We start from the raw sequence: 25,987 nt of genomic DNA on the forward strand, positions 1-25,987 counted from the left end.
AGGATACTGTAATTGCTTTGTAGTGTCATATGTAATTGTGGCACTCACTTAAAAAGTCATGTAATATTTTTAGTGATGGAAATCTGCTTTTGGGTGATGTTATTAAGCTTCTTCTGACAAATGGCTTCAATGGGCCACATGTGACCCGCGGGCCATAGTTTGGGGACCCCTGCTCTAAGTTGACCAAAAAATGGTCCACTTTCTAATTATGAGTATCAATACTGCCAGGCCTTGAAAACTAAACTAAGTAGCATCAACAACAAGAATTATAATAAGAACAACAAGGGTATCTGAGGAACAGAAGATCCGCTGGACTTTGGAACTCGTCACACAGCCGCTGAGGCAAGAGGCCACTACAAACAGAAATATAATCCAATAATATAAACTATAAGACAGTTTTTCATATACAGTAGAGTCTCACTTATCCAACACTCGCTTATCCAACATTCTGGATTATCCAAAGCATTTTTGTAGTCAATGTTTTCAAAACATCGTGATATTTTGGTGCTAAATTCATAAATACAGTAATTACTACATAGCATTACTGCGTATTGAACTACTTTTTCTATCAAATTTGTTGTCTAACATGATGTTTTGGTGCTTAATTTGTAAAATCATAACCTAATTTGATGTTTAATAGGCTTTTCCTTAATCCCTCCTTATTATCCAAGATATTCACTTATCCAATGTTCTGCTGGCCCATTTAGCTTGGATAAGTGAGACTCTACTGTACTTTGGGGAATCCCTTTTCTGTATTCCTTAATCATCTTCCCCATTTCTATCCCTCTTTCTTGATACCTTTTGCCTTATTTCACCTGAGAACACAGGAATGCCAAATTAACAATTTGCAAGCCAACCTGGGAGTCTTTCAGCTGAATGGTGGGAAGAAAATACTCTAAATGTGAAGACAAAGAAGAATTGTATGGACCCATATAATATTAAAACTGAAGCAGTCAAATTAGGATTACTTACTGGTAAAGGTAATATTGAAGCCTCGTTTCTCGGTGGAATGATCCGTCTGGAATTCCAGCCTGGCGACATGTCCGCTGCTGGTCAGAGAAGATGGGAGTTGGCTGCCAGAAAATGTTCCCAAGACGGGCGATTCGGCCGTTCCACCGTCTTTGACGGCCAAGAAGTCAAACTGAGGCTCCACGTCGAAATCGTTGAAGGCCAAGTGGATGCGGCTTTCGGGCTTTGCGATGATCAACCAGACGCAGTGGAGGCTGCTCCCATATTCCTCGGGGTAGTTTGGGGAGAGGACGATCCCAGACGGGGTGGTGAAGTTGAAGAAGCAGGAAACTGCAATGAGAAAACAACCACAACAAAAAAGGACATCAGTCACGGTGCACGTTGATATGGGTGCTTCCAGATCAAGGGGTTTTCACTAGCAACAGCTAGTAGGGTGGGGACCCCACTCTGAGTTTTAGTCTGAACTTTGAAGGAGCTATCTAAAGGCTGGGCTGTGGCGCAGCTGGTTAGTAGCCAGCTGCAATAAATCACTACTGACTGAGCAGTCATGAGTTCGAGCCAGCCCGGGTTGGATTGAGTGCCCAACCATTAAATAGCCTAGCTCGTTGTTGACCTAAGCACCTTGAGACATAGTTTCATCTGTTGAGTAGGAAATTTAGGTACCGCTTTATGCAGGGAGGCTAATTTAACTAATTTACGACACCATAAAAACTTGTTGTTGAAGGCTTTCATGGCTGGGATCACAGGGTTGTGGTATGTTTTCTGGGCTGTATGTCCATGTTCCAGAAGTATTCTCTCCTGATGTTTTGCCCACATCTATGGCAGGCATCCTCAGAGGTTGTGAGGTTGCCTGCCATAGATGTGAGCCAGCTGCAATAGATCACTACTGACTGAGCGGTCATGAGTTTGAGCCAGCCTGGGTCGGATTGAGCATCCCACCATTACATAGCCTAGCTCGTTGTTGACCTAAGCAACTTGAGACATAGTTGCATCTGTTGAGTAGGAAATTTAGGTACCGCTTCAGAGGTTGTGAGGTTACCTGCCACAGATGTGAGCGAAACGTCAGGAGAGAATACTTCTGGAACATGGCCATACAGCCCGGAAAACATACAACACTATAAAAATGTCCAGCAACATGTGGAAGAATGAGGAAGTACTCCATCAAGGACTTGGTGTCACAGTGAATGATGAAGCAGCAGCTCCCCCTGTGTTCAGAATTGAGCATACCCTCATGAAGCCAGAAGCTGGAAAATGTTAAATTGCCTCTGTGTTTGTTGAGCATAACCTCACGAAGCCGGAAGCTGGAAAATGTTACATTGCCTCTGTGTCTGTCTATATATGTCGTATGTCTAATGGCATTGGATGTTTGCTATGTATATGTACATTGTGATCTGCCCTAAGTCCCCTTCGGGGCGAGAAAGAAGGGTGGAATATAAATACTGTCAATAAATTAATAAATAAGCCTATTTTGTAGCCAAAATTCTGCACTTTGGAGAATTCATTTCGGATGAAAAAAAAACAGAGTATATTATTCACTGTATCATTGCTATGGTGCAGCCTTGCATGCAAATTTACGATTTCTCATCATGACAAAGGAAAGCAGGAAGAGGAGAGGGCGAGAGAGGAAAGGCCATTTAGCTCTGTTTTAAAACCATGATCGAAAAAAACAAACAAATGCACAAACAATGCTGTGGGCGGAAATAAAACTCCCTTATTTTTCTCCCTCAGCTATCCTTACTGAATGCAGTAGAAATGGCTTTGCTTTCCAAAGAAACCCACAAATAAAACCTCTTCAAAGGAGCCATTCCCATGGGTGGGAAAGAGGCCAGGTCGGGGCAGGTGTGGGGCCTCCCATACCTATGAGGATGTGTCTCAATGTTTTGTCTTTCATGGAACAATAATCCCTCCGCCATCTGACAGCCTGACCCGCTTCACTTCCCTTAAAGCCCAGGGGAAGGCGTTCGGAGAGGGAACTTCTACAATACGTTTTCATTTTTGAAGAACAGGAGATATAGGTGACCAGCATGATAAAGAATGATTCAATAGAATAAGGACTATTAACCTGCAGTATAAGGCTAAGTGGTGAACTAAGCGGAAAAAAATAGTATTTTCCCCAATTTCATTTCACCTTTTTTAAAAGAAATTGAATGGTATCTGGCTCTGTGAATTTTTTAGATAATCAATTAAGGCTTTGAAATTGATTATCGAAAATCGGTCTGTGGTGCAGCTGATTAGTAGCCAGCTGCAATAAATCACTACTGACCGAGAGGTTGTGAGTTCAAAGCCCAGGTCGGGTTAAGCCCCCAACCATTATAGCCCAGCTTGGTGTTTACCTAAGCAGCCGGAAAGACAGTTGCATCTGTCAACTAGGAAATTTTAGGTACGCTTTATGCGGGAGACTAATTTAACTAATTTAAAAAAGGTAAAGGTTTCCCCTGACATTAAGTCCAGTCATGTCTGACTCTGGGGGTTGGTGCTCATCTCTATTTCTAAGCCGAAGAGCCGGAGTTGTCCATAGACACCTCCAAGGTCATGTGGCCACTGCCATGACTGCATGTAGCGGTACCTATTGATCTACTCACATTGGCATGTTTTCAAACTGTTAGGTTGGCAGAAGCTGGAGCTAACAGCGGCCGCTCCTGCCGCTCCCGGGGTTTGAACCTGGGACCTTTCAGTCTGCAGTTCAGCAGCTCAGTGCTTTAACTAATTTACAACACTATAAAACTGCCAGCAGCACACGGAAAGGATTGAGGAAGTACAGCACTCAGTGTCACTAGTGGACGGTGAAGCAACAGCTCCCCCTGTGGCTGGAATCGAGCATATCCTCATGAAGCCGGAAATATTAAATTGCCTCTGTGTGTGTCTATACTGTATGTTGTTTGTCTGATGGCATTGAATGTTTGCCATATATTTGTGCATTGTAATCCGCCCTGAGTCCCCTTCGGGGTGAGAAGGGCGGAATATAAATAAAATAAATAAAATAAATGTTTGTGGTCATTTTTCCCCCATTCCATACTTGTCTATGTGACCAAAGTCCATTTTCAATGCAACAGGATCAACTGTTTGCAAGGTTTGCAAGTTTAGTTTTTTTCAGATTTGATTATTGGTGCATCTGATCAATATAGTTTCTTTAGAAATGTATAGGTCATGCAGTGGGACTCTGTGGTCAATATTTGCCAGAAGTTGCCATAGCTTTAAGGGAGTATGGTGGGACACAAAGAGTTAATGAATGACTCTGTCCTAATATATATTTCTATCTATCTATCTATCTATCTATCTATCTATCTATCTATCTATCTATCATCTACTATCTATATCTATAGAGCCCGTGGTGGTGCAGTGGATTAAAATGCTGAGCTTCTGTATTTGCTGACCAAAAGGTCGGCAGTTCAAATCTAGGGAGCGGGGTGAGCTTCCACTGTTAGCCCCAGCTTATGCCAACCTAGCAACCCAGTTTATGCCAACCTCACATGCAAATGTGAGTAGATCAATAGGTACAGTGGGAAGTTAACGGTGCTCTATGCAGTCATGCCAGCCACATGAACTAGGAGGTGTCTATGGGTGATGCCGGCTCTTCGGTTTAGAAATTGAGATGAGCACCAACCCACATTGTCGGGCATGACTGGACTTAATATCAGGGGAAAACCTTTACCCTTTACCTATCTATTTATCTATATATTTATCATCTATAAACCAAAAGTATATCGATAACAGAATTCCATTTATTCCCAGGGTTTGGGTAAAAAGAAATGCATTGATGTAAAACTTTTGTAAGCCCTAGCTTTTAGTCCAGTAGAATTCTCTTTCTCATCACAAAAATGATGCCACAACTTTCTCAACATCAGTTGTTCTCTCGAAAGAAAACCCTGGTTCATAAAAATTAAACAAAGTTTATTCAGCCAGAGTTTGAACAAGATTGGAAATGGCTGAACCCATTTAGCGGCGACAAACAAATTGAAACAATTGATAATCCCCTTTTCCCTGCCACACAAAGGCTCCCGTAATTATGGCAGATGCTTTTATATTAATAGTTTTATATGGTTATGGTATTAATGTTTTTTGTGATATTTTGCTGGAAGCTTGCTTAAAGAGTTTGGGAGTAAACGAGCCTGACGGAAAGCAATTAAGTTAATAACTGGAGAGGCATTATCAAAATTAGTGTAGAAGATGAATGTGAGGGTTCTTACAGAGGGGCACGCATTTATTGAAAGAGCATTTCCCTTTCCCACAAGGTTTTGGCAATGCAACAGTGACATCAACAAATCCACATATTGACTTCTGTTTCTCCATTTGCAATGAGGATCGAGAGGAGGACAGAGGATGGGTTAGAAGTTTGGATGGCCATCTGTCAGGGATTATTTACTTGTGGGTCCTTACATTGGCCAGATAACATTATCTTTGTTGTACCTTCCAACTCCACAACTCTAAGATCCTAATATTTCCAAAGCCCTTCCAAGCTCTCATCATGTTATTTTGAAGCTGGTTGTCATCATGTTTCTAGGAGGGATCTAGGCTTCTAAGTAGACCATAAACTGGACATGAGTCAACCATACAACATGGCAACTAAAAAGCCAACGGGATTGTAGGCTTCATCAACAACAAGGAAGAGCATGTGTTTGGTCTTCTCAGGACATCAGAGCTCTGTGACTTATTCCTCAGTAGACCAGTGCTGCCCAACCTTTGGTCCTTCAAGTGTTTGGTCCTTCAAGAAGCCCTTGCCAGCTTGTCCAATGCTCCAGAATTCTGGAAAATGAAGTTCAAAACACCTGGAAGACCAAAGGTTGGACATTACTATTGTAAACAAATGGGTAGACCAGTGCTGCCCAACCTTTGGTCCTTCAAGTGTTTGGTCCTTCAAGAAGCCCTTGCCAGCTTGTCCAATGCTCAAGAATTCTGGAAAATGAAGTTCAAAACACCTGGAAGACCAAAGGTTGGACATTACTATTGTAAACAAATGGGTAGACCAGTGGTGCCCAACCTTTGGTCCTTCAAGTGTTTGGTCCTTCAAGAAGCCCTTGCCAGCTTGTCCAATGCTCCAGAATTCTGGGAGATGAAGTTCAAAACACCTGGAAGACCAAAGGTTGGACATTACTATTGTAAACAAATGGGTAGACCAGTGCTGCCCAACCTTTGGTCCTTCAAGTGTTTGGTCCTTCAAGAAGCCCTTGCCAGCTTGTCCAATGCTCCAGAATTCTGGGAGCTGAAGTTCAAAACACCTGGAGGACCAAAGGCTGGACATTACTATTGTAAACAAATGGGTAGACCAGTGGTGCCCAACCGTTGGTCCTTCAAGTGTTTGGTCCTTCAAGAAGCCCTTGCCAGCTTGTCCAATGCTCAAGAATTCTGGAAAATGAAGTTCAAAACACCTGGAAGACCAAAGGTTGGACATTACTATTGTAAACAAATGGGTAGACCAGTGGTGCCCAACCTTTGGTCCTTCAAGTGTTTGGTCCTTCAAGAAACCCCTGCCAGCTTGTCCAATGCTCAAGAATTCTGGGAGCTGAAGTCCAAAACTCCTGGAGGACCAAAGTTGGACACTACTGCTGTAGACAAATAGGTAGACCACCAATCTATGGGAATCTGCCCACTTGCAGACAGTAACCCTCCATTGCATCTGCCCAAATTTCATGAGAATTCTCACCTGAAAATTGGTAAAAACTGACCCCCAATGAGGTTGGCTACTTTGCACATTTCCTCAAAGTATTCCAAGCCTAGTTTCAAACTATCTTGTGGTATTAGTGGTGGATATAGCTCTGCCTGTTCTCATACAGTCTTGATGTCCTGCAGCTTTGATTTCCTTTTCTTCTGTCCTCCAGAGGCCAAGGCACTAGCAGATGGGATGGATGGAGGATGCATGGATCATCTCAGGCCTCTGGAAGAATCATTTCCCCTTTCCAGGTAGAGGCTATTAGTTCTTGTACCCGTGTAGCAATGAACTTGCTAAGGATTTTAGTGCCAACTTTAAAGAGGCTATCAAGGGCACTGAAAAAACTTGGGAACGGTTAAGGTTCAGTACCTTGGAGAGAGCCTTTAAAAATCTGGACTGAAGCTCCGTACAGATGCACTGCCTTGTTAATACGGACTCCGCCAGCTGTCGCTGGTGTTTGGAAAGAGGAGCGTGCTTATTTTAGTTACCAGCAAAATTAAACTGGGATTACCATTGTCTATTTTTACGTGCCAACATTTGCTAAATTTGGGATGCTTACTCACTGTAATGTAAATTGCGCATCGGCTATTTTTGACGCCAACGAGGCACATTCCTGCAAACAGTAGGAAAGGCAGAACGAGAAGCATGTATAATAGCATACCATTCCCATCATGATAATACCAGTCATCTACATTGGCCGCCAGTAACTTCAAACTCCTAACCAAGGCATGGGCGAACTCCGGCCCTCCAGGTGTTTTGGACTTCAACTCCCACAATTCCTAACAGCCTATCGGCTGTTAGGAATTGTGGGAGTTGAAGTCCAAAACACCTGGAGGGCCCAAGTTTGCCCATGCCTACACTAACTCTATTTTGTATTTTTACAAGGCCATTTGAACCGTAGTGGGGAAGCTGAAAATGAACCCTAAAACGCAATGGCCCATTGTGGGTATTTTGAGAAAAATCAGTGATCCTGGCAGTTGCCCTTTATTCAGTTATTCCCAAGCTTAATATCTTGCTGATCTTCCAGGCAAAAACTACGCAAGGAAAAGCTGGAGGCTGGCAGCTCAAATAAGCAAGCAGACTTATTTGCTGCAAAACAGACCAGCTGGAGAAATAGCCCGGCCCTCCTTCATTCCCCCGACTAGGCTGCATGCATAGCTATTTTGCACCGACTCTCCTGACAGAGGTCAAGGAAACAATAAAGAGAAACACCAGGGAAAAAACGAAACAGAGAATTGATTTCATGGCTATTAAACATACGCAGAACTCGACAGCTGCGGTCCAAGGGTTGGGATTAAAATTCCTCATTGCAGGCATCCCTCTATTTTTGCATGCTTCCGAATCCAGTTTTCCCTTCCATTTGGACACTGTTTCTCTTCCCTTTCCTCCTCTCCTCAACACTTTATTTTCTCCACTCTTTTTCTCTTAATTCAATTTTGTTCCATTTTAGGACTCCATCAACTTTGTCAATGGCACACAGACAACCATCAGAGACTGTTGCCTCCAATGTCAGTGGAATGGTAAATCTAATCGTCTAAACTATATGTTATCAATCTGACGTGCTAAGTCATATTCCACAAATAAGTTCCCCAGCATGAAAAGCATTTTAAAAATTTAGACTTAAATCCCAAACCTCTGGAGCCATTTGCCTTCTGTGGAGACACACCACATATAATTTCCTATTGTTATTATTATCATCATCATCATCATCATCATTGTATATACTCAATTATAAGCCTAATTTTTCAGCCCTTTTTTAAGACTGAAAAAGCCCCCCTCGGCTTATACCCGGGTGAGAGTCCTGGTTGGCTTATATTTGAGTCAGCTTATACTCGAAATATATGGTACAGTTATTATTTTTCTCTATTATTATTGGTATTATTACATTTATTATTTTTCTCTAATATTGTTGGTACTATTACATTTATTTTACTCTATTTTTTATTATTATTATTATTATTATTATTATTATTATTATTATTATTATTATTATTATTAATGCAACAATCCAGACAAATGTCAAACTTTAAGTTTCAATCATTTTGGAACTGATGCATGCTAGCCCAATGCAATCTCACACAAGCCAACAAAATCACCACAAACTTACATCACTTCAACATACGGTAAATATGACCTGTTGGAGTTACATCATGCAAACTTGATGTTGAATACCAAGGTTACTGAATCTTTAGAGTCATAATCCTACACTCAAATCACAACACCACATTGTCTCTCCAACCTCTGTGAGAGAATTTATCTATACTCCATCTACATCCATCTATCCCCCCAGCTCCATTTATAACCCTTACCAGCTGTATAAAAGCATTGCACATTGTCTGAAAAAGTCTGAAATAAAGAGCATTGGTGTAGCTTCCAAGCATGCCCATGGCCTCAAGCATTCACACATTTTTGTGAGGGTTTCAGGGCATTTCCAAGTGAGAATGCTTTTCTAGGTATCACTAGATCTTCCTAATGGAATCTTATGGTATGTTTCGAGTGGACATTTTTCATATCACGAAAGCAAAACAGGTTCCAGATTACATTCCTCACTCCTCACCCCCATTGTAGATTTTGTTTTTGTGGATTTGATCATTCATGGTTTTGATTAATATATTCTCTCTAAAAATTGTCAGAGTAATTAGCAGCAGCAGTAGTTGGATGGAGTCAGAGGAATGGAGAACGAAGAGACGTCAGAGATGATGGTAAAACTATATACAAAGTTTTACTGTGCAAGACAAACAGACTTGCAGACAATGGACACAGGACTTGACTTCTCAGCAGACAGCAGAACAGAACAGAACAGAACAGAACTGTTGCAATCAGTAATACACACACACTTGTGTCTGGACACTCCCCAGTTCCAGCCACATATCAAGGTCATCACAGCTTCTCAGTAATTAACTCTTTCCAGACAATGTTACACTCTGGATGATGCAATCAGTATGCAATACTAACAAGACACAAATTTCATTTAAACACTATCTATACACAAATCCCACATTAACAAAAATCGCTATGTGCTCCAGTGTAAGTCTATGGTCAACTTCTGCTGGAAGTTGACCACAGAACTGTACCAGACATTCCTAGAGAGAACACTTCTCCAGACAGTTGTGGGTCTTCCAGAACAATCCAGAAGTTGCCCTCAATGTTGTGTTGGAGGACCTAGAGATTCCTATTTGCAGTTTTTCCACTTTTGTGGAGATCTTGTATTGTTAATCCCAACAAATGTGAAGGACTGGATGCATATATGAATTCATATAGGTCATGGAATGAATCCCTCATGATATGGAACTCCAATGAGGTCTAGGGAAGGAAGGAGGGCACAATGTTCTAAACTCCCAGGTTCTTCAAGATAGGCTCATACTTCCAGAAGGCTCCAACACTACCAAATATTAACTTATTACTTTAAAACATGCCAACTAACATCAGCCACATCATCACTGGAGAAGGTCTAACCAACACAGGATACCCAGTCTGTTAAATATTCATCTGCTGCTTTGAAAAGAGATCAGATGTAAAGAGATATTATGCCACAGAGAAAGCCATTTGCTCAAGAAAGTATTGGATAAGTTTGGAAAGAGTAGAAGAGTATAGTACGACAGTTGGACCCAGACCAAAGTCTCATAACCCAATATGAAGCAAGGATGGGAAGAAAATGTAGATGTGATTAGAGAGACTCAACAGAATGGAGATACTGATATTTATACGAGAGTTAGGTGACCAGATCCCATCTCAGTGTTGATCAAAAATGGTTGTTAGAACCATCTCCTCCCTCCCTCCCCCAGCCCCAGTGCAAGAACCAGGAAACCCAAATCCTTGGAGACATCTTTTTGGAAGAAGAAGCATACCATCATGCCTTCATGGGTCGGGTGGGGATTTTGAGAAGCTCTAAGTCTGGACTTTCTATGCCATGTTATTTATAATTTTTGCATATGGTTGTGAAACCTGGACAGTGAAGAAAGCTCATAGAAAAATAATCAACTCATTTGAAATATAATGGAGGGGGAGTTCTATGATCAGATATCATGGACTTACCGAAAGTATGAGAGCAAATAAAGCCTGAACTTCCCTTGGAATCTAAGTTGACTAAACTAAGATTGTTGTACTGTCACTATATCATGAGGAGACAAGACTCATTAGAAAATACAATAATGCCTAGTAAGGTAGAAGGAAACAAAGAAGACTGCAGTACAGTTGGATAGACTCAGTCAAGAAAGCTTTGACTCTGTAAGATCTGAGTAGGACCTTTCTTTCATAGGGTCACCATGAGTCGGAGCTGACTTGATAGCAATTAACAGCAACGAATACACTACAATACACATCTTGACTATTCCATCTAAATCATTTTCTTTTCCACCCCCAAAGCCTACAATATCAGATCTGGTGAAAAACGTAGAACCAACCAAGGAATGCATGCCTTCTTCACGAATAAAACTAGTTGTGAGGAAGAGCCTGATGAAATGGAGCAGAGTGGAGCTACTGGGCATTGTCCTTCCAAATAAGAGTTATGCTTCCCTCCCATGAAATTCTACTTACTCACGACCAAAAAAAGTGTTATCTTTATGCATCTTCTAGGTCAGGCATGGGCAAACTTTTTCTTGCGGCCTCATTGTCCGGGGCCAGGCACACACTGGGAGGGGTGGGCCAGGAGGGGAAGAGAAGGGTCTGGATCATCCCCAGATTGTCCTAGCATAAGGACAAGGCTGCCCACCCTATCCTAATGTCGGGAGGAAGGTGTCGCACCTCAGGTTAGCTTCACCTTGCTAAATACACCAGGCTGTACACAGGTTGAAGTATTTTGTAGTGTATTAGGAAATAGGAAATTAATAGTTCTTAAAAAGCAAAAGTAAAGTTCCCAAAGATTGTTGCAAAACAAGGCTATAAAGAATAATACAAGAAAATGTGAGGCATAAAACAAGGTTCCATTAATACATGACAGAGTCCCATGAACATGAATACACAAAGGCTGCAAGAGAATCCAGGAAAGCAAGAGCTGGCTTCTTGACTCAAAAGAGAAGTTGCTTTGACAAAGATTTCTCTCTCCGCACAGTCTTTTAATACCCTTTCATAGCATGAACGCATTTCTTTGGCCTCTGGCCTCCCTCTTGTTTGCTATTCTAGCACTTCTGTGAATCCTGAATTCCAAACAGACAGCTCAATCCAAAGATTCTGTCTGCCAGACAGCTCGTTAGCATTAGCGTCTGTCTGCATGCTATCAGACCGGGAGCTGTCCTCCCTTTGCACCTGGCTAGCTTCAGTATCATCAACACCATTTCCTGCCGTGGGAAAGCCTCCCTGCTCCTCATCTCTCACAGCAGGAACACTCTGAATCTGAATCCCATAATTCCCATCAGAGTCATCTTGAACCTGAATCTCATCATCCTGAACCTGGATCCCATAATCCCCATCAGAGTCACTCTGAGGCTCCAGCTGAGTCACAACAGAAGGTTCTATTACAGTAGAGTCTCACTTATCCAGGCTAAACGGGCCGGCAGAACCTTGGATAAGCAAACACCTTGGATAATAAGGAGGGATTAAGGAAAAGCCTATTAAACATCAATTTAAGTTATGATTTTACAAATTAAGCACCAAAACATCATGTTATACAACAAATTTGACAGAAAAAGTAGTTCAATACGCAGTAATGTTATGTTGTAGTTACTGTATTTATGAATTTAGCACCAAAATATCACAATATATTTAAAACATTGACTACAAAAATGCCTTGGATAATCCAAAACCTTGGATAAGCGAGTCTTGGATAAGTGAGACTCTACTGTATATGTTTCCATCAGAAGTGGGGGATAGAGTTGTACTTGAGGACCTATGAATGCTAGGGAGATGCTCTCCACAGGTATTTTCTAGGTTCTTCAGTGCAAATCTATGGCATTTTCCCACCAGATGCCATTCATTTCTATAAGGGTCACGATTATTTATAGGTTCATAGGAAGCCCAGCAAGATACTCCCTACAGATATAGTGCACTATCTATATATATAAAAGGGTAATGAAATTTCAGCCTAGGACAAAACAACAAAACTGCACATCCCAGAAACACTAAACTTGGCAGCACAACCCCTCATCCATGCCTCTACGGTCATACAACAAAAAGAAAACAAAAATAAAGTCCTAATTAGAGGGAGAGGAATAATTGTTTTTATCCAATTGCTGCCAGTTAGAAGGCTAAGCTCCACCCACTGGATCTCCTAGCAAACCACTAGCCCAGGGGACAGGCAGAGTTAGGCCTCACTTAGGCCTCTTCCACACTGCCTATAAAATACAGATTATCTGATTTGAACTGGATTATATGGCAGTGTAGACTCAAGGCCCTTCCACACAGCTATATAACCCATTTATAACGGACTTAATATCAGGGAAAACCTTGACCCTTTACCTTAACTACCACCAATTCCTCAATACTTTATTTCCCATACCACCATACTTTGCCACAGCAACGCGTGGCTGGGCAAAGCTAGTATTCAACTAATTTATATCCTGCATTTCTAATGCTTTGGGGGCAACTCTAAGTGTAACGCTTATGTTTCCCTATGCCTACAATCATAAGAATGAAGCACAAACTACAACTGCAATAAATGAAATAATCGTTTTTATATCCTCCTTTCTTTATAGTGGGAAGAAATGAAAAAAGGTCATGGAGACAAAGGTTCACTCCGCAACCATTACCGCTAAACACGGACATTAAAAACAAGCAAAAAACAATAATAATGAAAGGTATAACACTGAAGATGACAAAGTCGACACAGATCAGCAGTTTGAACTTTCGTGGCAAACGGATGATCGTGTTGGGACGCACGTTTCAGAAATATATCTGCTTATATGAGAATGCCTTGGAATACCCGTGCGACAGGTGGCTTATTCTTGAGACCATCAGTAAATGTAACAAGGCTTAAGGGGATTGGATATAAGCCTGTGGAAAGGTAATCTGTAGACCCGATGTATTGCTTTGCCAGTTGTGCTCAAAGAGCGGAATTACAACCGCAACCGTTTTCAAATGCATCTGCCTTTCAAAACAACAGGCAGATAATGATTCCTCAATCCTAGCTTGCTTACTAAGTCATATTTACAAGTTGATTCATGGCATTAACGTCCCAATCAGCAGCTCTCGTAATTAGAGGGAACGGAAAACGAAGGATGCATGCATATACATTGCAGAATTAATTTAGTTTGTCACTACTAAGTGGAAACGGAGGAGTTGCAGTTTGGCGAGGCAGGCTAAAGACCATATAAAACAACAAACCCCATAATTCTGAACCATGACAAGTAGTGTCAAACAAGAACATTCCTGACAAACGACAACCCAGCACTTCTTTTTGGGAACAACCTAAACCTTATATCCTTTGAGTACAACATTATACAACAACGACAACAACAAAACGTTAGAAACATCCTTCACACAATTTTCACAAAAATAGTCCCAAAATCCAAAAAATGAGCAGGAGGTGCTCCAGTAATCTGAAGCTGGAGGGAGAAATGTCAGGACATTTTTCATCCTCGCGTGAGAGAACATTGCCTTGCCATAGGTTTTCATCAACGCTTTGCATGTAACTTACCCAACAACGTATCTCATCATCTTATTGCTAATACCACATTTTCATGTAAACATACTCCTTTCTGTTATAAGGTTTGATAAGTAGAAGACAGAACTGGGAAGATCGGATATGGCTTGTTCCTCCCCCTTGTTCCCCTGGCTTTTATGATGAGGAAGCCACAAGATATAAGATTCTCAAACCACAACAAAAAGTACAGGTGACCGATACAGAGGCCCTCATTGTCCACGTTCCACATCATATTAATATACATTTGTTCTATTTTTTCAAGCTATCACATCATCATCATCCCATCTCAATTGTTGCCCTCAGAAGCATCTCATATTGTCTAGAGAAGATACTTGGACCAGAGATCATAAATATGGTATGTCCATACACCTATGTACTCTTGAAGATTTTGTTTGGTGCTAAACAAGGCACATTGTTCCTCTTGGTTTAAAATATATACACACAGACATTCTTCCTAGGAGTTGGAACTGTTTCAGAGCTTCCACCATCTCTTTCTGAAGGAGAGCCTCAAGGACTCATATGAACCCAAAGATATTCGAAAGAAAGATGGTGGAGAGCTGAATAAGACAACCATATGGTGTTGAAAACTCACATCTGCATGAAAGAACAAAGCCATTAAGGATGGATCCAGTCACAGAACATGCATGGTCCAATTACAGAAGCCAGTTTTCATGACAATGTCTATATTAAATCCCACATGTCATATCAAGACCCATTTCTCTGCGAGTTTATTCGGTTACCTATGGTCACCACTATGGACATTTCTTGGTGTTTCAGTGCAATTCTATGGATACTAGGAACAGAAGTTGACTTTTCACTTTTCTCTTGTTATGGAAGTGTGGTTAAAGGAAAGTAGGTGACGGGGAGGAAGAAAAAATATAGGTTTTTTAGTACTATCCATTTTTTCTGGCATCCACAGGTGGTGGCATTGGAGCATATCCCCTATGGATAAGGAGGTCTTGCTGTATAAATAAAATTAGAGCTAACAGAGATTTATTGGTGGAGGATTATTTAGCTTTACTCTTGGAAAGAGCTACTTCTAGTTAACACACACTTGCTTATTTCATGATTTGCTCAACCATCACATAGCTGTGGTCTATGAAAGGGTCGGAGAAGGTCAACTGTCATGGGCAGAAGATTCTCATGAGACAAATGCAATTTCATCCATACAATAACGACACTACCCTTGCTCTTCATACATCTCCTGAATATTTGTCAGTGGAGACTTCACGCATCAATAGAAAGCAATTTTCTGGACCCTTGGGCAAGAGGTTATGAGATGGAGACCGTGGTGAGTCTATCTGTCAAGTTGCCCAAACCTTTGAGTGGTCATTCCACCTGCCGAGAATGCCTCTCAGCTGAGAGATATTCACTGACATTTTGAAATAAGAAAATCTCCAAGTTCTGCTGATTCACCTTCTATTGTAAGGACTACACTTTGGAGTTATTATAATACTTCTTGACCTTTTTGGCTGAGATCAAGTGTAGTATTATAATGCAGAGGTTCCAAACTTTTGTCCTCTAGATGTTTTGCACTTCCTCTCCAAGAATTCCTGACCACTGACCAAGGTGGCTTTGAAGAGATGAAGACCAAAACACTTGGAAGACTAGAGCTTGGGAATCTCTACCCTAAAGGAACAACACCCATGTGGAGTTTGTCTAGACTTGCTCAATGGATGGCCAAAAGCGTTGAGGGCACATGTGAGGACACCAGACCTGCCTCCAATATTCCTACATCCAAAGTCCATAACTTTCTTCCATTGAGTTGGGAGAGCTCATATACTTCAATGTGAAGAGTTATTTCCACAGCCCCAATTCATATTTTTATTTCTTCCCATGAGTAGAGGGAGTCAGGGATGCTTGTTCCAGGCCCCATCGATACTCCAGATTCTAAATCCAGATGATCTGCTTTGAACTGGATTATGTGGCAGTGTAGACTCATATAATCCAGTTCAAAGTACAGTAGAGTCTCACTTATCCAACATAAACGGGCCGGCAGAATGTTGGATAAGCAAATATGTTGGATAATAAGGAGGCATTAAGGAAAAGCCTCTTAAACATCAAATTAGGTTATGATTTTACAAATGAAGCATCATGTTAGACAACAAATTTGGCAGAAAAGGTAGTTCAATACGCAGTAATGCTATGTAGTAATTACTGTATTTATGAATTTAGCATCAAAATATCACGATATATTGAAAACATTGACTACAAAAACGTGTTGGATAATCCAGAACGTTGGATAAGCGAGTGGTGGATAAGTGAAACTCTACTGTAACTGGATTATATGGCAGTATATATCCAACCTACTCCATTATATCTCCATCTCTTTGAAAAGAATGCAAAAGGCATATGCCGTCTATCTTTCTCCATCAGTTAGTACATTGTTTATCTTTCCTTCTATGATCTCTTAAGTTTACGGCTAATTGTCCCTATCGATCGGAAGAAGACAATTAAATATTTGAGAAGTGGTCTAATAAGCACAACAAATAGGTAGCAGGTAACTGACCACGTTTTGAGACCAGAGTCTCTTTACCAGCCTTGACAGCTGGTTTCGTGGCTAGATCAATAGATCCAATTACCAGTCCCATCTAAAGTAGACCCATTAAATAAATTGCTGAACATATATGAGCACTTATACAAATCTCATTGACACAATGGATTGACTCTTGTTGGGCTAAACAACTGGATTTAGGTCTTCTTAATGATGGTCTCAAGTCCTTTTAATATTATTCGCAGATAATAGATAGGTTTCCACCATGCTTAGTTTTAAAGTAGACTATGTATATATGTGTTCACTAGCTGTGCCCGGCCACGCGTTGCTGTGGCGAAGTCTGGTGGTATGGGAAATAAAAGTATTGAGGAATTGGTGATAGTTAAGGTAAAGGGTAAAGGTTTTACCTTACATTAAGTCCATTATAAATGGGTTATATAGCTGTGTGGAAGGGCCTTGAGTCTACACTGCCATATAATCCAGTTAAAATCAGATAATCTGTTTTTTATAGGCAGTGTGGAAGAGGCCTAAGTGAGGCCTAACTCTGCCTGTCTCCTGGGCTGAGTAGGTTGCTAGGAGACCAAGTGGGCAGAGCTTAGCCTTCTAACTGGCAGCAATTGGATAAAAACAATTATTCCTCTCCCTCTATTTAGGGCTTTATATTTCTTTTCTTTTTGTTATATGAACGTAGAGGCATGGATGAGGGGTTGTGCTGCCAAGTTTAGTGTTTCTGGGATGTGCAGTTTTGTTGTTTTGTCCTAGGCCGAAATTTCATTACCCTTTTATATATATAGATTTGTTTTGCAGACCTTAAAAACATCAGATATCCAGAACAGGCTCCTCCTGGAAATCTTTGGGAATCACAATTCACAATTACAAAATTACTCCCCTTTTTTTGGCCTGTAAGGTTCCCTAAAATGACCAAAACTGCTGGTTCAAGTCAACGTTTTCTTGTGAATTGTGCTTGAAACTGTTCCTACTTTTCACTCGTGTAACCGGATCGCTTCATTTGAATGTTATTGTTTTCGCCCCAGTTCTACTTATCTTAGTTCACCACCTGGGAAGGGATTTGCTCTGAAAAACGTGGCAGAGAAATACTTTGAGCAAATAAACTAAATATATTTCCCTCTGGTGTTTACCTATGATGCTGTGTTGTTCTTTTGTTTGAGGAGATGGGAGGATACTTTGCTTTGCCTACTATGATTCTGTTTGCAAAGACCTTCATGCTAACCTGTTTGCCTTTCCTTCCCAGCCAAATTGGATTTGGGTGCTAGATAGACCTCAATTCCAGTTTCTCTTTGGACAAGTGAGACTCATCCAGTCTCCTTTCCCAATGCCAATGCAAAAGGAAATGCAACCGGCATCCACCTATGTTTACTTAGGATTCTCCTTTTTTGCTTGAAGAAAGCAATGCGTGATTGCAATTTTTTTTTTGGAACTATTCTGTGCAAACATCACATCATTTCCCATGCAGTAATAGATTACATTTTCTGCACGGAACCAAAAAACCCCACCTTTAGCCACAATGCAACCACTTGGAAGTCTCAAACTATAGCGATCCTAATGTCAAGACTGATCCTCACCAAAGTTTCTCAGTACTTTTTTGACCACTTTTGTCTATTTTGGAACGTTTTTCTCATCCCTTGCATTGCTTGGGTTTGAGGGACACACACACAGCCCCTTCTAAAAAAAAAGTCACCAATAGTCATTAGGAATGAAAAGAACATTCTCCGTTACCGTATATACTTGAGTATAAGCTAATCCAAATATAAGCTGAGGCACCTAATTTTACCAAAAAACCCGGGATAATTTATTGACCGGAGTATAAGCTGAAGGTGGGAAATGAGGCAGCTAATTACATTAATCGAGGCATCAGTAGGCTAAATAATCTATATATATAAAAGAGTAATGGAATTTCGGCCTTGAACAAAACAACAAAACTACACATCCCAGAAATACTAAACTTGGCAGCACAACCCCTCACCCATGCCTCTACGTTCATACAACAAAAAGCTCCAGCTACTCCGGAAAACGGCCAGGCTTTGAGGCTGCAAGGCTATTCACTGCTACTCCACAAATGATTCTCATAAGCCACAGCAACACGTGGCCGGGCAAAGCTAGTGTGTATATATGGATACAGTTATATAGGTACATGGATCTATATGTATATAGGATTTGCAAAAACCTGCAAACATATGGGGGGGAAATTCATATATAAAATTAATGTATATAGATTGATAGATACAAATATATAAGTACATAGGGATTGCAAATGCATGCAGGAGGTTAATGCCTATATATCTGTAGGAGAGTTCAACAAATATTTCAGGGGAAAATGCTTTTATAAGATTAATGGATATATATTTTTCTTCTTCCTGACTTACAAGGGCATCTTTCCCTTTTCAAAACAATCCCTTGGTTAAGAGCGAGGGAGGCTTTGGAAAACACACTGATAAGGGACGGTAAGAGAGAAATAGATCATATATTGCAAGCAATTGCCTCCAGGTTCTGTTGCCCGGCCTTGAGCTTGACCCCATTATAAGACGAGGGAGGCTTTTTCAGCTCAAAAAAAGGGCTGAAAAACTCGGCTTATCTTCGGGTATATACGATATTTATTTCCTGGTGGAAAAGCAGTGAGACTTTGGTGCAGTTGTTTTTCATGGTACTTGAATATTTAAAAAAATAATTCAAGGAATTCTTCTGTACCGGAAAAATGCATTAAAATCATGTTTGCTGGGGAGAAAACATGCTTCAAGTGCCACATACTTCTATCCAGGAAACATGTGTTTTTTTTCCAGATTAGAATAACCTGCCTCTTACCCCAATTAACTTGAAGGACCTATTGACATTGATGAGTGGGACAATCCCGGTGCTCCATGCTCATCCTGGCAAGCAGCAATGCTTCCCCATCACATATGGGGAACCGTTGCCCCACAGCTTGTTCCCGTGACACGAGGGGGCACGAGAAGGCTCCCGTGTTGGTGGCGCAACATCCTAGGACACCCTAGTTGAGCAATGGCACCCTACCAGAAGTGAGGCTACATCATGAGGTGGGTGATGTGGGTCTCTGTCGCTCAACTGGGAGCTAAAATTTCTCATGTGATGAGAGTCACCACTGACTCTGCTGGAGCATTTCAAGACCCACAATTTGAAGGCCCACATTCATAGCTTCCTCTATCTGCCTCCCACTCCAATCTATCTATCTATATAAAAGAGTGATGGCAGCATGGCGACCCACAAAACAACAAAACTACAGGCCCCCCAACCTCGAAATTTGACAACACAACCCATCATCCACGCCTCTAGGTTGATACAACAAAAAGAAAAGAAAAATAAAGTCCTAATTAGAGAGAGAGAGGAATAATTGCTTTTATCCAATTGCTGCCAGTTAGAAGGCTAAGCTCCTCCAACTTGGTCTCCTAGCAACCCAATAAAAATAATAAAAACACTAAAAATTAATACAATAAAATACTATAATAACAGAAAATAACTAAAATAATACAAGAAAATAATAAAATATAATAAATAAAATATAACTTACAATAAAATTAATAAAAAATGCAAATAACGTCAAATAAAAATGACACAACAATTTTTAACCAATACCACCACCACTTTGCCACAGCAACGCGTGGCCGGGCACAGCTAGTAGAGCATAAAGGGACAGGCCTAAAGCATAATCCTTGCTGACCTTTCCATAACTACATGCCAAGTGTATTCTCTAAGCCAGCAAGAGGCTCAACACGAGTGCAAAGATCTCAGCTGGTCTTGCAGAAAATGCAAGTTTCTGATGCTGCTAGAAGGTCTATACCAGGGATCCCCAAACTAAGGCCTGGGGGCCGGATGCGGCCCTCCAAGATCATTTACCTGGCCCCCGCCCTCAGTTTTATAATATAATATTTTTATATCAGTTTTAATAATATAATATATTATATATACATATGATATTGATATTATGTTATACAATGTAATACTAATAATAATACCATATAATAATATTAATTACATGTTATATATTACATATAATATTACAGTATACTGGTATAGTTCAATATAGTAATATATAATGCTAATATTGTGCTATGCTAATAATATATTGTATGTACATACAGCTGCTCTGAGTTCCCTTCGGGGTGAGAAGGGTGGGATATAAATGTAGTAAATAAATGTAGTAAATGAATAATTAAATAATTTTAGACTTAGGCTCGCCCACTTGACTTGAAGGCACACAAGAACAACGACAACAACAACAATCCTAATTAACTTGACTATCTCATTGGCCTGATAGGTTTATGTTGGTTAAAATTGTTTTCATTTTAAAATATTTTATTGTTCTTTCATTGTTGTTGTTGTTTTGCACTACAAATAAGACATGTGCAGTGTGCATAGGGATTTGTTCGTATTTCTTTTTCAAATAATAATTATATGGCAGTGTGGAGTCAAGATAATCCAGTTCAAAGCAGATAATATAAGATTCTAAATGGGTTATATAGGTGTGTGGAAGGGCCTTGAGTCCACTGCCATATAATCCAGTTCAAATCTGATAATCTGTGGAAGAGGCCTAAGTGAGGCCTAACTGTGCCTGTCCCCTGGGCTGAGTAGGTTGCTAGGAGACCAAGTGGGCGGAACTTAGCCTTGTAACTGGCAGCAATTGGATAAAAACTATTATCCCTCTCCCTGTAATTAGGACTTTATTTTTCTTTTCTTTTTGTTGTATCAACCTAGAGCCGTGGATGATGGGTTGTGTTGTCGAATTTAGAGGTTGGGGGGCCTGTAGTTTTGTTGTTTTGTTGTTTTGTTGTTTTGTCCGCTGCCCTGATGCCATCACTCTTTTATATATATAGATTATTATATTATAATTTTATTATTAGCTGTCCTTAGTTTCCTATTGGGTGAGAAGGGCGGCGTAACAAATAAATAAATAAATAAATAATTTTATATTGTATTACATTATAATATTATTATCAATATTATATGTATACACAATATATTATATTATTACCATAGCACAATATTAGTAAATGAAAAAAACAATATAATATTTGAAAATAAAAACAATTTTAACAAACATACTGTAAACCTATCAGGATTTCAATGGGAAGTGTGAGCCTGCTTCTGGCCAAAGAGATAGTCTAGTTAAGTAGGACTGTTGTTGTTGTGTGCCTTCAGGTCATTTCAGACTTTGGGGGAGCCTAAGTCTAAAACTGAGGGCGGGGGCCAGGTAAATGACCATGGAGGGCCGCATCCGGCCCCTGGGCCTTAGTTTGGGGACCCCTGACCTACACTGTCGAAATGTATACCCACATCTCAAATGACTCAAGGGATGCCCCTTCTCTCGGACTTACAAACACAGACTGGTTTCAGAGAGGACCACTGGCTACTCTTTTGGCAAGTGATTGTTTTCTGTCCTTTCAGTTCAAATGCGGGCTGGCATTCAAACGTCAGCGAGTCCCCGTGGCGAAAAGTGGAGCCTTCTCTCCGGCCGTAGGCTGGCACTCCCGGGTCTCCGCAGCCGCCTTGGTCGATCTCTGAAAGAAACAAAAACAGACAAGAAGAGAAGTAGGGGGAAAGCGATATATATATGCATGTGCCCACCACCCATTTATAGATGCTTCTTGAGATTCTAGGATTTTTTTTCCCAGGAAAAAAACACTGCCACATGTGATACAATTAGGGACGCCTGGTTTGTTATGATTCCAAGCTTGTATAGAGTAAAATAAGACATGTAATAATAATAATAATAATTTTTTTTTTCGTGTCAGGAGCAACCGGAGTTGCTTCTGGAGTGAGAGAATTGGCCGTCTGCAAGGACGTTGCCCAGGGGACGCCCGGATATTTTGATGTTTTTCCATCCTTGTGGGAGGCTTCTCTCGTGTCCCCGCATGGAGCTGGAGCTGATAGAGGGAGCTCATCCACACTCTCCCCAGGTGGGATTCGAACCTGGCAGCTTTCAGGTCAGCAACCCAACCTTCAAGTCACTTAGTCCACTACGCCATCTGGGGGCTCCATAATAATAATAATAATAATAATAATAATAATAATAATAATAATAATAATAATAATAAATACAGGAAAATAATACATGTAATAATAAATAGTGTAAATAAAAATATAATAATAATAATAAGATCAGAGTGAAATAATACATGTATTAATACTGTAATAATAAAAATAGAGTAAAATAAATGTAATACAGTAGAGTCTCACTTATCCAACATAAACGGGCCAGCAGAATGTTGGATAAGCGAATATGTTGGATAATAAGGAGGCATTAAGTAAAAGCCTATTAAACATCAAATTAGGTTATGATTTTACAAATTAAGCACCAAAACATCAAGTTATACAACAAATTTGACAGAAAAAGTAGTTCAATAGGCAGTAATGCTACGTAGTAATTACTGTATTTATGAATTTAGCACCAAAATATCACGATGTATTGAAAGCATTGACTACAAAAATGCGTTGGATAATCCAGAATGTTGGATAAGTGAATGTTGGATAAGAGAGACTCTACTGTAATACCAATTATAATGGAGAAAAATAATAAATGTACCATATATTCTCGAGTATAAGCTGACCCAAATATAAGCCAACCAGGACCCTCACCCAAGTATAAGCCGAGGGGGGCTTTTTCAGTCTTAAAAAAAAGGGCTGAAAAACTAGGCTTATACTTGAGTATATACAGTAACTTTCCCAGGCTAGATCTACACTGGGTTGTTGTGTGTTTTCTGGGCTGTATGTATATGTATGTACATATATAATATAAATATGTATAATATTTATTTATTTATTTCTCACATTTATATTCCGCCCTTCTCACCCGAAGGGACTCAGGGCGGCTTACAACAGTGGCAACAATTAGATGCCCATACAAACCAATATAAAACAGCACATAAAACAGTTAAAACTATTAAAATACATTATGAATTAAAAATATACATTTCAAGCATAATAGAGAAAAATAATAAATGTACCATACATTCTCGAGTATAAGCTGACCCAAATATAAGCCAACCAAGACTTTCACCCGAGTATAAGCCAAGGGCGGCTTTTTCAGTCTTAAAAAAGGGCTGAAAAACTAGGCTTATACTCGAGTATATACAATAAATAACTGAAAAAACTAGACATCCTGGAATTTCACAGCATGGCATTTAATGTGTTGTCAGACTCCATTAATTCTGAAGAATGGATACAGCCCTAGAGCGTGTCCACAATACACAGATAAAGCACTTTAAGTACAATGTCTCCATGATATCGAACCCTGGGATTTGTAGAATGGGTGAAGAATGGATGAGATACATTGACTTCTCTGCTAGAGTGTTATAGTGGGATTTGAATGCGTCTAATAAATGAATAGGAGGTAATTAAAAACATACACAAGAAAGCAGTAACTTGTGATCAACCAATGAAAACGTTTCCCCGCTCATGCATGTAATACTTTAATGGTGAAGGACCAGAACAATTATTCTGTTCCGAGTGCTATAAGTGGAATCTTCCACTGATTAATTATTTAAAAAATACATTTAGAGTTATTTTTAGAGCTCATCCCATTTTAGCTGACGTTCTAATTGGTCCATTTTAAGCCACATCAAAAACCACCTTTAATGCACCAAGAGTCAGAGAATGGTGTTGAATCAAAAGAATTGTCGTGTAGCTTCCGAAAGTGTTGTGGTTTCACTACACAACCCATTCCTTCCCATATTCACCATCATTTCCTCATGTTAATGTAGGAGAAAAGAGAGTTATTTATTTATTTATTTATTTATTTATTTCATTTATATACCACTTTTCTCACCCCTGGGGGGACTCAAAGTGGTTCACATCAAATAAATGGCAAAAATTCAATGCCTCACATACGATTAAAAACAGTATTATCACATATCTAAAACAAAAACATAGGACTATAAATTAAACCATTAAAACTATAAACCATCAAACATAAACATGTTATGTAATCTATATATATAAAAGAGTGATGGCATCACGGCGACCCACAAAACAACAAAACCACAGGCCCCCCAACCTCGAAATTTGACAACACAACCCATCATCCACGCCTCTAGGTTGATACAACAAAAAGAAAAGAAAAATAAAGTCCTAATTAGAGAGAGAGAGGAATAATTGCTTTTATCCAATTGCTGCCAGTTAGAAGGCTAAGCTCCTCCAACTTGGTCTCCTAGCAACCCAATAAAAAATAATAAAAAACACTAAAAAATTGATACAAGAAAAATACTATAATAACAGAAAATAACTAAAAATAATACAAGAAAATAATAAAATAAATAAAAATATAACTTACAATAAAATTAATAAAAAAATTGCAAATAACATCAAATAAAAATTACACAACAATTTTTAACCAATACCACCACCACTTTGCCACAGCAACGCGTGGCCGGGCACAGCTAGTATTTACATAAAGTTCATGATGAAGGTTTGGGAATTAGGTATTTTCAACATGCTAACAGCAGGTTATCTTTGCCACCTGAGTCAGAAGTGTTGCAATAATATTTGGGAACAATAAAAAAGACTGGGTGAGTTAACTCATGGCAACTTCTTATTTTAAAATATAGTTCTGTGAATTGGCAATAAATAGCTTCCTTCGTATCTATTTGTCAAGCTACTTGTTTTCTACCCAGTTCTTCTGAAAGTTCCCGTTGTGAGTAGTAACCTGCAAACTGACCCTGTCATAATTTGTAATTAACTCACTGACTTACAAATCCAATATATTTCGTTTTGGATGAAAGCTACAAAACCGCAATCTTTCAGAACAAAACCCAGAACAGTTCCTGGAAATAGGGCTACATGGCAATGTAAAGTCCTTTCCAATGAGTTCATGGATTATTTTTATGACATGGACGCCCTCGGGGAAGATCGTGATTCTAACAAACATTACTTCTGTTCGAGAACTATGAGACACAACCTCACATTCCACCTCGGAAAAAAGATTTTACCGTTAGAGAAGTTTAAGAAAAATGGAGCAAAAGGTTATTTTTGGAGCCCTTGGACTGCACTGTACAACTGCAAACCTAAATGTATTTTTATGCCAAAATTCCATAGGAAAAAAATGGTCTGAAATTGAAATAGAGATTTACAAAGTCCCTTATACAACACATACACTTTGTGTAGGTAAAGGTTTCCACTTGACATTAAGTCCAGTCATGTCTGACTCTGGAAGTTGGTGCTCATCTCCATTTCTAAGCTGAAGAGCCGGCGTTGTCCGTAGACACCTCCAAGGTCATGTGGCCATGGGCATGACTGCATGGAGTGTCCTTACCTTCCTGCCAGAGCAGTACCTATT

The 25,987-nt window shown here is 39.9% G+C and overlaps 1 protein-coding gene across 3 annotated transcripts in view; it reads right to left on the bottom strand.

Annotated features, from left to right (window-relative positions):
• The window catches only part of csmd2 (CUB and Sushi multiple domains 2), a 632,593-nt gene that overhangs the window by 230,528 nt on the left and 376,078 nt on the right, over window positions 1-25,987 (bottom strand). For 2 of the 3 annotated variants that reach the window (XM_062962418.1, XM_062962417.1), the window contains exons 13-14: window positions 22,032-22,214; window positions 973-1,299 (exon numbers count right to left, since the gene is read on the bottom strand). In XM_062962418.1, coding sequence (XP_062818488.1) covers window positions 973-1,299; window positions 22,032-22,214 — 510 coding nt within the window. The remainder of the gene's footprint in view (window positions 1-972; window positions 1,300-22,031; window positions 22,215-25,987) is intronic. The other variant, XM_062962419.1, reaches the window with a different exon arrangement.

The sequence above is a fragment of the Anolis carolinensis genome, unplaced genomic scaffold (genome assembly GCF_035594765.1).
Source record: "Anolis carolinensis isolate JA03-04 unplaced genomic scaffold, rAnoCar3.1.pri scaffold_10, whole genome shotgun sequence".
In the NCBI taxonomy this organism is placed as follows: Eukaryota; Metazoa; Chordata; class Lepidosauria; order Squamata; family Dactyloidae; genus Anolis; species Anolis carolinensis.